The 13284-nt window shown below is 63.1% G+C and overlaps 5 protein-coding genes across 5 annotated transcripts; all 5 read left to right on the top strand.

The window, feature by feature from the left end:
- Nucleotides 1-271: 271 nt before the first annotated feature.
- On the top strand, nucleotides 272-863 carry HETIRDRAFT_453483 (uncharacterized protein; the record flags this gene model as incomplete). The annotated part of the gene is made up of 2 exons (XM_009550931.1): nucleotides 272-592; nucleotides 759-863. 2 exons carry the CDS (start codon nucleotides 272-274, stop codon nucleotides 861-863), a joined length of 426 nt encoding a protein of 141 aa, XP_009549226.1.
- Nucleotides 864-1001: 138 nt separating this feature from the next.
- Nucleotides 1002-5950, top strand: HETIRDRAFT_155979 (uncharacterized protein; the record flags this gene model as incomplete). Its single annotated transcript, XM_009550932.1, has 11 exons — nucleotides 1002-1524; nucleotides 1994-2961; nucleotides 3044-3265; nucleotides 3330-3610; nucleotides 3648-3714; nucleotides 3741-3870; nucleotides 3970-4485; nucleotides 4579-4797; nucleotides 4893-5003; nucleotides 5069-5470; nucleotides 5586-5950. 11 exons carry the CDS (start codon nucleotides 1002-1004, stop codon nucleotides 5948-5950), a joined length of 3804 nt encoding a protein of 1267 aa, XP_009549227.1.
- Nucleotides 5951-6316: 366 nt separating this feature from the next.
- HETIRDRAFT_420137 (uncharacterized protein) lies at nucleotides 6317-7390 on the top strand (the record flags this gene model as incomplete). Its single annotated transcript, XM_009550933.1, has 5 exons — nucleotides 6317-6365; nucleotides 6435-6556; nucleotides 6643-6742; nucleotides 6854-7029; nucleotides 7262-7390. The coding sequence occupies 5 exons, from the start codon at nucleotides 6317-6319 to the stop codon at nucleotides 7388-7390; spliced, it is 576 nt and encodes a 191-aa protein (XP_009549228.1).
- Nucleotides 7391-8059: 669 nt separating this feature from the next.
- On the top strand, nucleotides 8060-10616 carry HETIRDRAFT_104275 (uncharacterized protein; the record flags this gene model as incomplete). Its single annotated transcript, XM_009550934.1, has 5 exons — nucleotides 8060-8955; nucleotides 9021-9222; nucleotides 9594-9775; nucleotides 9850-9886; nucleotides 10011-10616. Coding segments are annotated over 5 exons (1923 nt in total), but the record flags the coding sequence as incomplete, so codon positions are not given.
- Nucleotides 10617-12713: 2097 nt separating this feature from the next.
- On the top strand, nucleotides 12714-13267 carry HETIRDRAFT_441111 (uncharacterized protein; the record flags this gene model as incomplete). Its single annotated transcript, XM_009550935.1, has 2 exons — nucleotides 12714-12793; nucleotides 12934-13267. Coding segments are annotated over 2 exons (282 nt in total), but the record flags the coding sequence as incomplete, so codon positions are not given.
- Nucleotides 13268-13284: the final 17 nt, after the last annotated feature.

The raw sequence follows: 13284 nt of genomic DNA on the forward strand, positions 1-13284 counted from the left end.
TGCGTTTGATCTCCGCGGCCTCACGGGCTATCTGCGGCGATATCCAACTGCGCCGGCCGGCTTTATTGGCCACTCGCACTCGCAGGCCGCGATGCCCTCACGCAGACCATCGACACAGTTTCCCACCGAGAAAAAAAAATAATTCATGCCATTCAACGAATGCCGTCCCATCGCCCAAGGGCACGGTGCATTCTCGGCGCTCAGAGCACGCGGAACAGCTCCCCGGGAGCGCGTTGATGAACGTTAGGATCGCAGGCGCGCTCCGGCCTCCATGCAAGACACTGATGCTTATGGGAGCGCCTCTGGCGTTCACGACCCATCGCACTCTCTCGCGTTCATCTCACAGGTGTCCGCTGAGCGAGTTTTGCGTTCTGCTCGGAATTCTGACGAGGATTGGGCAGGCGTCGTGGGTGGGTGCCAAGCTGGCGGGTGCGGATGCACAAATTGGAGCAGGGGAGACACCGCGCGGGTGCGGGAAGTGAAGCTCGTTGGGCCAGCCGAATTTCCCGAGAGACGCGTCGCAGAGCATCAGACCTCTGGGATGATGGCGACGGGAGACAGGCAGTCATATGTTGCTCCGGGCCAGAGCCTGGTGCATCGCGTAGCAACTTGATAGAAAGTGCCAATCCGCTTGCAGTCTTTATTGCCCCATGAATGATGAGAACACGATCGTGCAACCACAAGATGCAGACGCAGGCGTACGAGACGGAAGAGGCTCGACGAAGTAAACCGCTCACGTGGCCGCAATCATCCTCTAGCCGACCGAGTCGCACTCTCTGCTCCCCTCCCCTCCTCCTCCTCCTCTCCTCGTCGACGACGACGACGACACAGAGCTCGTCTCCCGCGGTTTCCTCCCCTTTTAACTGCCCACCGCGCGAGAGAGGCGCGCGCGACAACAACCCGGACGCCCCTGCTCCCACTCGAGCCTGATCTCGTCCTCGAACAGGCGTTTTAAGTCCGGTGGATACGAGATGGCCTCGTCTGATCCACCAGCTGCCGTCATGAACGGCACCTCCCTCACCCCTCCTCGACGCCCGCTCGACGCCCTCTCCCCGTCCCCGTCCCGCGCTACCCCTTCTTCCGCTCATCGTCCAGCTCAACCTTCACAACCCCCCGTCGCATCTTCCACACAACCGGTCTCTATCGAGTCCCTCCTCACAGCACATGCACACTCCCCCAACCCCCATCTTGCCGCCCTCCAGCAGGCCCTCTCTGAGCGCAACAACCTCTCCTCCCAAAACGCGCAGCTCTGGAAACTCATCGAGAAGCAACGCATCGCGTTCGCCCACACCAGCAAGGATATCGAGCGGTTGCGAGCAGAGCGCGATGTGTACAAGGGCAAGCTCCACGCCCTCGGCGAGAACACGGATGCCGTCCTCAAGTCCAGCAAGGAGCGGGAAAAAGCGTTGAGGGGTTCCTCTTCCGCCTCTGGCCTCCGCGCCGGTGATAAATCCTCTTCAGCCACCGACCAGAGCCCATCACACCCCAGAGCAAACGTCGTCCGACATCAATCAGACGACTCCGGTGCGTTCTCTTCTTTCCATCTTTTGTCTCCTCATTTTTTTGTCTCCCCATCTCTTGTTCCCTCCCACCACTACCCTCTCTCCCATTCGCCTATCAGTGATTCTCAGGCAGCTCATCCGCTCTTCAGGCCACGCTCGAGACCATCCCAATCCCATCGTCACTGTCTCCCACTCTCACGCGACCCTTTTTCCCCCATCAGCGAGCGTCCAACCCGGCTCGTATAACCCCATCTCATCAGCCAAAACCCCGCTTCGTTCCGGCTCTCTCCAGCACCAGCCATCCAACAATTCCCTCTTCATTCCCTCGACGCTGCCCTCCTCCCAACCTCCCAGCACATCCACATCTCCTGCGAACCAGCTTCCTTCTCCATTTCCCGCGACGGCAGGCACGAGCGACATTTCAAATCACGCAGACCACTCCCGAGGCTCCTCCAATCAGTCCGTCCCAGACGCCCTCTATCCCAATCAAGGCGTCATGTCCTCTGCCTCCACCTCCAACACCCTCTCGCTTCCCGTCGAACGCCCGCACATGATCTCGCGCGACTCCCACGTCTCGCTTCCCGACGAGGCCAAGCGCTATATCACCACCATGACCGACTCGCCCCTTCCGAGCCCCCGTCTCCCCGATCAAAGCCGCACCAACTCGCCCACGCGCTCCATGAACAGCCCTTCGAACGCGCAAGAGTTGAACGCCGACAAGTCGTCCCTCCGAAAAGACTTTTCGGATAGCGAGTTCCTTGACATGGAGGACGAGGAAGGCAGCATCGACGACTCTCTGAACGATCGGAGCGCCGCGTCCGCGAGCCCGGCCGATATTGAGGCGGAGCCTGGCGTCTCGCAGGGAAGGGGCAAGCCACGCGTCGCGGCCGTCGAAGACTTTCCTCTGCCACCCGCGACGGCGCACAGCGTCGACCCGAGCGCTCTCCTCCGCCAGCAACAACAAGCTCAGGTGCAAGCTCAAGTGCAGGGCGCCTCTCATTCGCAATCCTCCACCGCAACCAGCAGCACTGCCACCGCCACCGATCCTTCGCGGTACACTGACACACCTACGACGCCGACCGCAAACTCCTACAACCCGCACATGTCGTTCATGTCCAACGTGTCCGCGATCACGTCCGTGATCCCGTCGCAGGCGAATCAGCCTGCATTCCGTGCGCTGCCACTCCTCCCGCACGACCTGCCGCGGACGCGCATCCAGGTGGCCGCCTCTTCGATCCGTCCGAACGACCGTGGCAAGGACGTGCTCTCGTTCGTCGTGTACGTGGACCCCGGGAGCGCAAAGGAGCCATGGACGATCGAGAAGCTGTACAGCGACGTGCTGGGCCTGGACCAGCGCGTGCGCGCGCGGGTGGGCAAGAACGTCGGGAAAAAGATTGCCAACCTGCCTGACGGGAAGCTTTGGAGGGACCATGCGCCGTCCAAGGTCGACCAGCGCAAGGTGCGTATCTCGACGCTGATTGGGCGATGGCCCTCGACTATGAATGGGATCGGCTGAGAATCATGTTTTCATTCTGTTATAGGCCGTGCTGGAAAATTACTTGCAGACGCTCATCAATCTTCCCGTGAAGAACAACGACGAGGTCATCGCGTTTCTGACCTCGGACATCTTGAAGGGTGCCCACAAGCCCGTCTCTAGAGACGGTTACAAGGAAGGGTACCTCACAAAGCGTGGTAAGAATTTCGGGGGATGGAAGACGCGGTTCTTTGTGCTCCAAGGACCGGTCCTCGAATACTACGAAAGCGTGCGTCACGAGCCTCTCCTCCACTGGCCTGGGACATTGACAGTATTTTCTCCCTGCTGAACAGCGAGGGGGCACACATCTGGGCTCCATCGCCATCACAGGTGCCCAAATCGGGCGCCAGCAGAGGCCCGCCGACAGGCGCGACGGCGACGAGGAGAACGAGTACCGCCATGCTTTTCTCATCATCGAGTCCAAGAAGGGCGCCGCGGCCGCCCACCGGCACGTCCTCTGCGCAGAGAGCGATCAAGATCGGGACAACTGGGTCGAGATCCTCGTGCGCTACGTCTCGGGTGTCTACAGCGAGGAGCCGCTCCCCATGGGCCATGGCTCGCTCACACTTAATACGTCCGCCGCGTCACTCTCTTCGGCCTCGATCGCCCAGCCCCGTTCGAGCACCAGCTCCAATCCGTCCACGGACGCCGGGCTATCCCCCAGCACGCGTGAGAAACGCTCGGTTGGGCGCACGATGTCCAAGGACGACATCTCGATCGCGCACGCCGTGCCCTTGTCCCAGCTGCCCTTGGACTCGACGAACGTGAAGCTCTTCCAGAGCTCAGTACAGTACGACGAGCCCGCACAGTCCCTCGCAGGCAGCCCCGTCAGAGGCAACGAAGGCGCGCAGGCAGGGTTCAGCGACACCCCGATCGCAAGGCGCATCCTCGACAAGAGCACCATTGGTCTCCCTTCGTCCGCGCCGACGCCAGAGAGTCCGCTCTCAAGCTCGCTACCGTCGTCATCGCCACTCGACGGGGCAGGCGGCGACTTTATCGCGCCTGTGGGGCCGCGAGCCAATTCCGAGCTGGGACACTATCCCGATCTCGCCCAAGCGCACCTCGATCCCCGCAGTGCCATGGGGTCAGGACGCTCGTCCGCATCCCGCGCGCCCCAACCCTCGCCCGACCGCGCACGGCAACGGCACGCACACCGCACCTCCTACCACCCCTCTCTGGAACCCGTCAAGTCGACGCCGAACTCACCACACCCTCCTCTCGAACGCGAGCGCGAGCGCGAGCCGTCTCCGGACCCGAACCAGAGCCAGAGCACGTCACGCCAGCCCGAGATGAACAGCAAGGTCAAAATCTCGAGACCGATGAACGGGGCTCCCATCCCCGCGGGGTACAAGTTCGGCGCGAAGGACGCGCCGCCGGATCCCGCTCCGTCCTCGGAACGGCGGGAGAAGGCGAAATCACGCATGTTTTGGGGTTTTGGACGGCCAGGAGGTACGTGGCGTTTCTGTGTCTCGCCCCCCCAAACCTTGTCTGTTGCGTAGGTCCTAAGCTGATCGCCTTCGATGTGTGGATGACGTCGTGCAGGGACCGAGAAGCAGCCCACAGTCATGCACGTTCCTCGCGCCGTATTCGGCGTCAGCGTCGAGGAGTCGCTCGACGTTGCCCAGATCGCCAGTCTGCCCGCCATCGTCTTCCGGTGCATTCAATACCTCGAGGAAAAGCACGCGGAGCAGGAGGAGGGAATCTACCGCCTCAGTGGCAGTTCTGCCGTGATTAAGAGTCTCAAAGATAGATTCAACAACGGTGCGTGCCCTTTTCGGTTCCCGTCCGCCATCGATGGCGCCGTCTGACGACCCTTTCCTGCGTGTCAGAGGGTGACGTAGACTTGTTGGCATCAGACGAGTATTGGGATCCCCATGCTATCGCCGGACTTCTGAAAGGCTTCTTCCGCGAACTGCCGACAAGCATCCTCACCCGCGACCTGCACTTGCGTTTTCTCGCTGTTATCGGTACGCTGTTCGCCTTCTGCACGTCCCTTATCGCCCTGATGATATCATGCGCATTCCCCACGCAGACCTGGTCGACCCGCAGGACAGGATCAAAGAGCTGTCGAGCCTCATCTCGATGCTTCCGCTCGCGAACTACAGCCTTCTTCGCGCGCTGACCGCGCACCTAATTTTGATCGTCCAGAACTCAAATCTGAACAAGATGACGATGCGGAACGTCGGGATCGTGTTCAGCCCCACGCTGGGCATCCCCGCGGGCATCTTCAGTCTGATGCTCGGCGAGTTCAACCAGGTGTTCAACATCGACGACGATGGAGAGGCGGGCGAGCCCGAGTGGGTCGCGAACGAGCAGGGCGACGCGACCGTCACCAAACGCGAGCAGGGGTCGGAGCTAAGCCGCAGGAACAGTCGTCAGTATTCAGATGCGGCCGCGGACCAGCTGCTGGGGTTATCAGGCAGGAAGCTCTCCGGTGCGTCATCCGCTTGCCACGCACACGCCGTCCTGCCCTCCGCCCGCCTCTTCTTTTCCATTCTTGCCCTCCGCGATGATGAACTCTGTTGCTGACGATATGCCCGTTTTCACAGCGGCCGAGGACGATCAGTCGGAGGACGGGGAAGACCTCTCGGTCCACGACGAGAGCGGGACGGAGACGACGGACAATGACGTGACGGTCGAGTCCTCCAACGGCTCGAGCCCCAGTCCGCAATGGAGTCCGTCGTCAGACACGCCGTCGTCGCACCTGCGCTCGCGCGCGTCGAACGTTGCGGCGACGCGGGGGCTCAACATCGCGGTCAGCAAGGAGAGTCGGCGACACAGCCGGATGATGGGCCTGCCCGTCTCGCCACGACCCCCACAGTCGCCGCTGAATCCCCACTCCTCTGGCTCGGCCGGTAGCCCTGCGACGACGGGGTCGACGCCGTCGATTTCGCCGATGCAGACGCCGAAGTAGACCCGTGCGGACGAACGTCTTTCTCTGGGTCATGGACAGTACTAGAAAGACAGAGATGCTGTGATACCATTATTTTTCGGCGAATTTATTATGGCCGTGTGATTGCGTAGTAATTATTCCTCTGATTCCCTCTTTTTTTTTTATTCCTCGTATACCCTGTCCAGATTTTCCACGCTCACGACGAACATGACCGCGATCTGTCGACGCACAGTATACGCACGTAGCCGCTACATACGTACTCTGGAAATCCATATTTGCCAGCATGGACCAAGCACAGCGGAGCACTGCATTGTTTCAGCCACCAAAGCGTACGGAAGAGCGACCTAGTTTGGCAAGTGCGAACGGACTCAGGCTGCAAACGACCACATGGGCTTCCGTCAAGCAGCCGTCCTCTCCTCAGTCTCTTTCTTCCTCGGTGTGTGTCTCCGCTCCTGGCGGATTGCCCGAACTCAGGTCTGACCGAGAATATCTGCGACTTGCGCAGGCGTGCTGTTCATATGCTTCAACGTCGACTACCGCGTGCTGCACACCCAGCTCACTGACGAGGTCGTGGGCGACGCGTTCCAGTTCTACGCCACGTTCTTCAACGCCCCGCCCGCGATCAAGGTGCGTGCCCCGCTGTCGACTGACCGACCGGACGCCAAGCGCTGACGTGCCGGTTTTTCTCTCCTGTCTGTTGTTGGCGGGCGCAGGCGCTGCTGCACGCCATGATGGGCATCGGGATCCTCGCGCTCGTCGGCAAGCTGCACAAGTGGGACGAGAGCGCGGTCTTCTTCGACGGGTGCTCGCTCGGTGCGTTTTGTTTATTTTCACTCACTCGCTCTATCTATCTATATCGCGCCCCTGATTCTCGCGCACCCGCACGTCTCGTTTCTTCGTCTGATTCTGTATATTGTATGACAGGCGCGTTCGTATTCGGCATCGCCGTGTACACGACCGTGACGATCCCGTCGCTGCGCACGATCGTCGACCCCGTCGTCGGCATCGACACGCGCGACGACCAGATCGAGGCCGTGCGTGTGCTCTCGGCCGGCAACACGATCCTCGTCGTACTCCTCGGCGCCATCCTCGTCATGCAGGTGCGTCCGTCTCCCAAAAACTCCTCCTTCTTGCGTATTTGCCTCGCTCCGGCCCGTCCCTCGCGCCCGTCCCTCGCGCCCTGGACGCAGGGCGATAAGCCGCTGTCTATCTTTGTGCTCGGGGGCTGTACAGAGCGGGATGCTGACCGACCGACCGATCTTTCCCGCGCGGTCTCACACACACGCACACGCACGCGCACACGCGCGCACACACGCGCATACACACACACAGGGCGGCCAGGAATACGCAAAGCGGGTCGAGGCCCGCGAGCTCGCGAAGGTGCTGGCTGCGGAAAACGCGAGCGTCGATCAGAATCCGAACGCGGCGCCGGTGTCGGCCAGCGAGAAGAAGGAGCAGTGAGGGATGCCATATTCAAGACCCGCTCGCGCGAAGGAGGGGGTGACCGTGACGGCCGCGAACAGGGCCAGAAAAGGGGCGGTCGGGGGTCGGCGGGTGCTTGCAGATGGAAGGCGTGCATCATACGAGAGCCTCTCGTTATTTACATATTCGTTACTTACTGGCACCCCCCTCTGTCGTCGATTCTCTCCCCTTCTTCTCTGTCTTTCCGACTTCGATTTGCTGAGCGTTCTCGACCCGCCAAGCACCCGCGCGCGTGACGCCCCATCGGCATCTTACCGCGCACTTTCGTCGACCGTACGCACCCGTAGACGAGAGAGCGCCGTGGAACTCTCCGGCCGAGCGTCGAGTCCGCCAGTCCGCGTGCACGCTTCCCTGAGTTCCCACACCTCGACGCGTCGAGCGCATCCGCGTCGAACCACATCCACAGACCACGCTCCCAAGTACGTGCCTCCGACCCCATCGCGACAACCACAACCACAACATCAACAACCACACCAGCATCGCCATTAGCAACGCGCGCAGCCTCGGCCTTCTAGACCTCGCCTCTCGGCCTTCCAACGACGCGCCACACCAGATCTCCTTCGTCGGCAAAACCACTGGCACTCGCAAAGTGCCCCTCCTTCCTCGCGCCCCTCGGATCAATTGGAGACCATCGCACGCGCACACGCAATGGCGTCACCGCGCGTCCGAGCCCTGCTCGCCTGGTGCGCCACACACGGCGTCTGGATCGACCCCAGGCTCGAGTTCGTTGACGCCGACCACGGTCACGATCCGCGCGATCGCAGCGATGAACACCAACACCACCAACGCCGCAACGATGACATCGGCGGCGGCGGCGGCGGCGGCGGCGCGACTGCGTCCGAGGATACGCATGCCGGCATGTACGTGCGCGCGCGCGCGGATCTCGACGCGCCCATCGCCTGCGGCTCCTCGCGTAAGTCCGTCTCTCTCTCTGCTCGGTGCCTCGGTGTGGCTCGGCGTCCCAACGCGCTGACCGACGCGAATGACTCCGGTAACCTGATATGTCGTGTCGCCCCGCCTCGCCCCGCCCCTCCTCGCGGCGCGCGCACACACACACACACGCCGCTGCCGTCACGATCCGAATATGACTTGCACGTGGGACTGCCCCCGACCCCGACCCCTGCACCGATGCGATGCAACGCGACGCGATGCGACCGCGGGACGCGCATTCGACGCGCCTGGGCCCCCCTGCTGCAGTCGTCCACATCCCGAAATCCGCCGTGCTCTCCGCGCGCTCCTGCGCCCTCGCCGCGCACATCCCGGCCGCGCCATACGGGCACGCCGCGCACCTCGCGCTCGCCGCCGCCGTCCTCACCGAGCAGTAAGCACCCCCCGCGCGGCCAAATCGATCTGCGGGGGCTGACGATCGTCCCTCCTCCTTCCCCTTCGTGGCGCACCCCGAACCTAATCTCAACGTACACCACGCCACGCCTCTGCCGTCACCTCCCCACGTCCGCCCGCCCGTCCGTCCGTCCGTCCGTCCGTCCTTTATTGATCGCCTCCCTTGGGCTCTTGGTCCCGCTTCCGACCCCCCTTTTTCTTCCGTCACCTTACGTGATGCGCCACGTACGCGACGGGCATTCGCCGCACCGCGCGATCTCGATCCCAGATGGCTCGGCGACGCGTCTCGCTGGGCCGGCTACCTGCAGTCGCTGCCCCCCGCCGCCGCCGGGACCTCCATCGCGCTCCTCTGGGGTGCGGAGTCCGCGGACGACGACGACCCGGACCCGGACGGCGTCGAAGCGCGGCGCTGGCTGCGCGAGACGGACGTCGCGCGGTACTGGCGCACGGAGACGGGCGCGCTCGTGGAGGTGCGTCATTTACGCCTTTGTCCGCCGCTTTGGGGGAACAAAGAGAGAGAGAGAAAAGAGCACAAAGGCAGACGAACACAAGTGGGAAAATTCACGCACGAGTCGAGCCGACGGCTCCGACGAATAAAAGGTCTCTCCTCGTCGCTTATTAGTATCACGCTAAGCTCGCAGCTCCTAGCAAAGGGGTGCGCGCGCGCGCGACGAACAAGACCAAAAAAAAAAAGGACAAAGAAGCCTCATCTCATGGCATGATGCATGATGATGATGATGATGATTTTATTTATCATTTTTATTTTTATTGTCGATTCTGATGCCCGATTCTGATGCAATCACCGTCCCTCCATACGTGATGTCTGCTGCGGCGGGTGCAGGACGAGATCCGGGCGTTCCACGCGGCGGTCGTCGCGCCCCTAGCGGTGCGCCTCGGGCGCGCGGAGGCGGCGGATGGCGTGGCGAGCGCGCGGGGGTTCCGGCACGCGTACGCGCTGGTGAGCTCGCGGGCGTTCGTCGTGGACGCGTACCACGGGCTGGGGATGGTGCCCGTCGCCGACACGTGAGTGCTGCTGCTTGACCGGCCGGGGCTATCGAGTGGGCGGGCAGAGCTGACGGATGCGCCGGCGGGGGCAGGTTCAATCACGGGCAGGAGCACGATGTCCATCTCGAGGTGCGTGCGTGCGTCCGGGGATCGCAGCGGCGTCCGGTTTCCCGTGGGCCGGGGCTGGCTGGCTTCCCTGTCGGCGGTTTCTGTTGTGGACATCGCGCTGACGGCTCGCTCCTCGATCCATCAGACGGACTACGACGTGTGCGTCGTGTGCGGCTCGCTGGCGGAATGCGCGCACGATCGGGAGCAGGAGACGCCGGTGGACGGACACGCCGAAGCCGAGGGCGCCGGGGAGGCGGAGAACAGCTGCGACATGGTGAGCAACGCGCCGATCGCGGGCGGGGCGGAGGTGTTCAACACGTATGGGAGCGGGCTGGGGAACGCGGCGCTGCTGGCGCGGTACGGGTTCATGCTGGACGGGAACGAGCACGACGTGGTGCGGTGGACGGCGGCGGAGGTGTGGGCGGTGGCGACGGGGGGCGCAGAGGGGCTGGCGGAGGCCGTGAGGGTGGTGGGCACGTGGCGTGGGTACGCGGGGTGGGCCGAGTCAGAGCGGGTGGTGAACGTCGGGGGCGGAGGGGCGACCGGGAAGGTGGGGGCCGGTGACGGGGATGGAAGTGCGACGGGGACGGACGTCGGGGTGGAGGGTGACGTGGACGTGGACGTGGAGGGCGGGGGCCTGCTTCTGTGTGTGACAGGGGACGGGGCGGTCTCGCACGGGCTGTGGGCGTTGTGCGCTCTGGGGGTTGTCGCCGGTTCGGGGTGGGCGGGGGAGGATGTGATGAGGGTGCTGGTGATGGCAGCGGAGCATCAGGTGCAGATGGAGAAGGTGGCCGCGGGGGAGGCGGCGGAGGGCACGGGAGCAGTGGAGGGGACGACAGCAGAGGAGGTAAGGGAGATGTGGTGGGGCCCAGGGGAGCGTGTGCTGACCGGGACTGCAGGTCGCGGTGGGTGTGATTCGCACGGTGGTCGCGCTCTGCAGGGCTCGGCTCGGTCGGGTGGGGTCGGGGATGGGGAGCGCTGGGGTCGGGGAGTGGGCTGAGGTGCGTGCGTGCATGCTGGGCGGTTTGTCTGTGCTGGAGCCGGGCTGAACGAACGGGGATGGCAGGGACGGACCGGGATGGGGCGCAAGACGCGGCTGGCGGTGACGCAGGCGCTGGGCGAGCTGTCGATACTCGAGAGCTGTCGGGCGGGGTGGATCGAGGTGGGGGCAGCGCGGGGGACGGTCGACGGTCCCGCGGACCAGGACTGGGCGTAGCTGGGGCGGACTGGAGCGGGACTGGGCACCCGACGACACGGCGCGCTACGACGGGAAAGGCCTAGCTCGAGCCTAGGCGTTGGGCGTGTATGTATTTGCAATGGGAGTGGCGAAGATCTGGGAGATCTTGCGATGTCGTCCGAGCCGTGCAATATAACCAGCCCCTCTTCCCAACTCTCCCTCCCTTCCCTAGCCACCCTCCCTCCTCTCCTCTCCCCTCCCGTCACAGCCCTCTTCCACGCAGCATGGACACAGACTGGTGCTTGCATTGCTCTCGCCGCTTCGTAAGTCGCTGCTCCTCGCGCCCTTCCCCTCGACGTCCCTCACGCTCTCCACCCCCCCTCCCTGACCCACAGGACGGCGGCCTCCACGGCGCCTACTGCTCCCAGGAGTGCTTCCAACGCGACCACCCCAACTCCTCCGTCCCCTCCCTCTCGCACTTTGCCCCCCTCCCGCTCGTCCGCGACGCACCCTCGCCCGACCCCATTCGCTGGATGGGCAACGATCATGCCGGCATCCTCGCCTGGGCCCGCGACGTCTCCCCCGGTCTTCCCCCAGACGACAGAGACCAGACCCCCTCCCACCCTCGCAAAACTTCTCGCCCAAAACTCCTCTCCGTTCCCCACCGACGCCCGCTCCCACCCTCCCTCTCCGTCGCCTCTCCCCACACCGTCCGCCCGGAGCCATCCAAGCCCATCCGTGCACCCTACCCCTCGTCTTCCCACCCCTTCCCCCACCGCTCCCTCGACAGCTCCAGCATCACCACCTCCCTTCTCACAGACTCGGTCGCAACCCCCGTCTCCACCCTCGACCACCCCCTCTCCCAGAAGACGTCCCTCCTGGGCGCCCTCGCCACCCACGTCCGCTCGTGGGTCGCCCCCACCCGCCTCCCCGCAAAGCCTGACCGTGCGCCCCACGGTCCTTCCATCCACGGCATCGACCCACCCCCCTTCACCGTCTTTGCCCGTGCCCACCGCGGCCCGCTCGCCATCCTCGACGAGGACATCCTCCCGAGCACCGCGATCGGCAAGCACGATGGCTGGGACAACGAGGGTGACCTGTTAGCAGGCTGGTACGCAAGCCGCGTCGTCGTCAGCACCGACGATCACAAGCCAAAGGTGCCCTTCCGCCCCACCCCTGCGGCGTCCCCATTGGACATCGACGACCACCCTGCCTTCCGCACGCGCGGACGCAAGCCGTCGCGAGCTTACCCCGCCGCGTCTTCCTTCTACGCCTACGCATGACCGGTCTTCGTCTTCCAGTCCTGTCTCTGTTTCTTCCTCTTCTCTCTCTCTCTTCTCTCTCTAGATCTCTTCATGCTCTCTACCGCATCAAATGTCCATATGCAAGTATCCAAGTCCATATCCCCCCCCCCCCCACCTCCATACCTTCCATATTCGTATCTACATCCAGCTCTTCCCGTCGCCTTCCCCTTCCGTCCTTCTGCTTCTTCGTCTCCTTCTGTGCATGGCCTCGACCTGCCTCGCCCCACCTCGTCTTTTTTCGTCTCGTCTCGCCTTTGCAGTTTCCACCACGTTCTAGGAGTTTGCCCTAAAAAAACGCGCTGTTCTCACATCCTCATTCCCATCTTTTTATTCCCTTCACCCTTCCTACCCCCTACCCCACACATCGGCACACCCACGCGCGCGCGCACAGTCCCGTCTCGATTCGATTTCGGCCCCCCCACTTTTCTTTTCGCATGCCTCACCTTCCCCCCCCCCCCCCCTATCGCGCGTTCGCCCGTCCTTTGGCTTCTCACCCCCTGGCACGCTCCCAGTGACGCGACGCAGCTCACACACACCTTCGTTACATTTTTCCTTCCTTGCTTCGTATCTGATCTCGATCTACCTACCGCCCTGCCTTGCCCTGCCCTGCCCTGTGTCGGGGTGCTTGCTTCTTTGTTTCCGTTTGTTTTGCCTATCGCCGTGCTCGTCTTCCCGCCGCCTTGTAGGAATACGTTATTTGTACTATCTATACATACCACCCAGCCTCGGCAGCGTCTCTTTCTTCTCTCATATATCTCTCTCTATCAGCTCTCTCGCCGCCGCGCATAGCTCCTCATCTATAGAAGGCCTCGAGCGCGTCCCAGCTTAGCAGTCCCGTCGTATATCTGGATGGTGATATCGGTTTTTTTTCGACAATAAACAATCCGTCTGTCGAACGAACGTAGTGCACACCGATCGAGCGCGCGAGATCGAAGGTT

This window comes from Heterobasidion irregulare (assembly GCF_000320585.1).
Source record: "Heterobasidion irregulare TC 32-1 unplaced genomic scaffold scaffold_08, whole genome shotgun sequence".
Classification (NCBI taxonomy): domain Eukaryota; kingdom Fungi; phylum Basidiomycota; class Agaricomycetes; order Russulales; family Bondarzewiaceae; genus Heterobasidion; species Heterobasidion irregulare.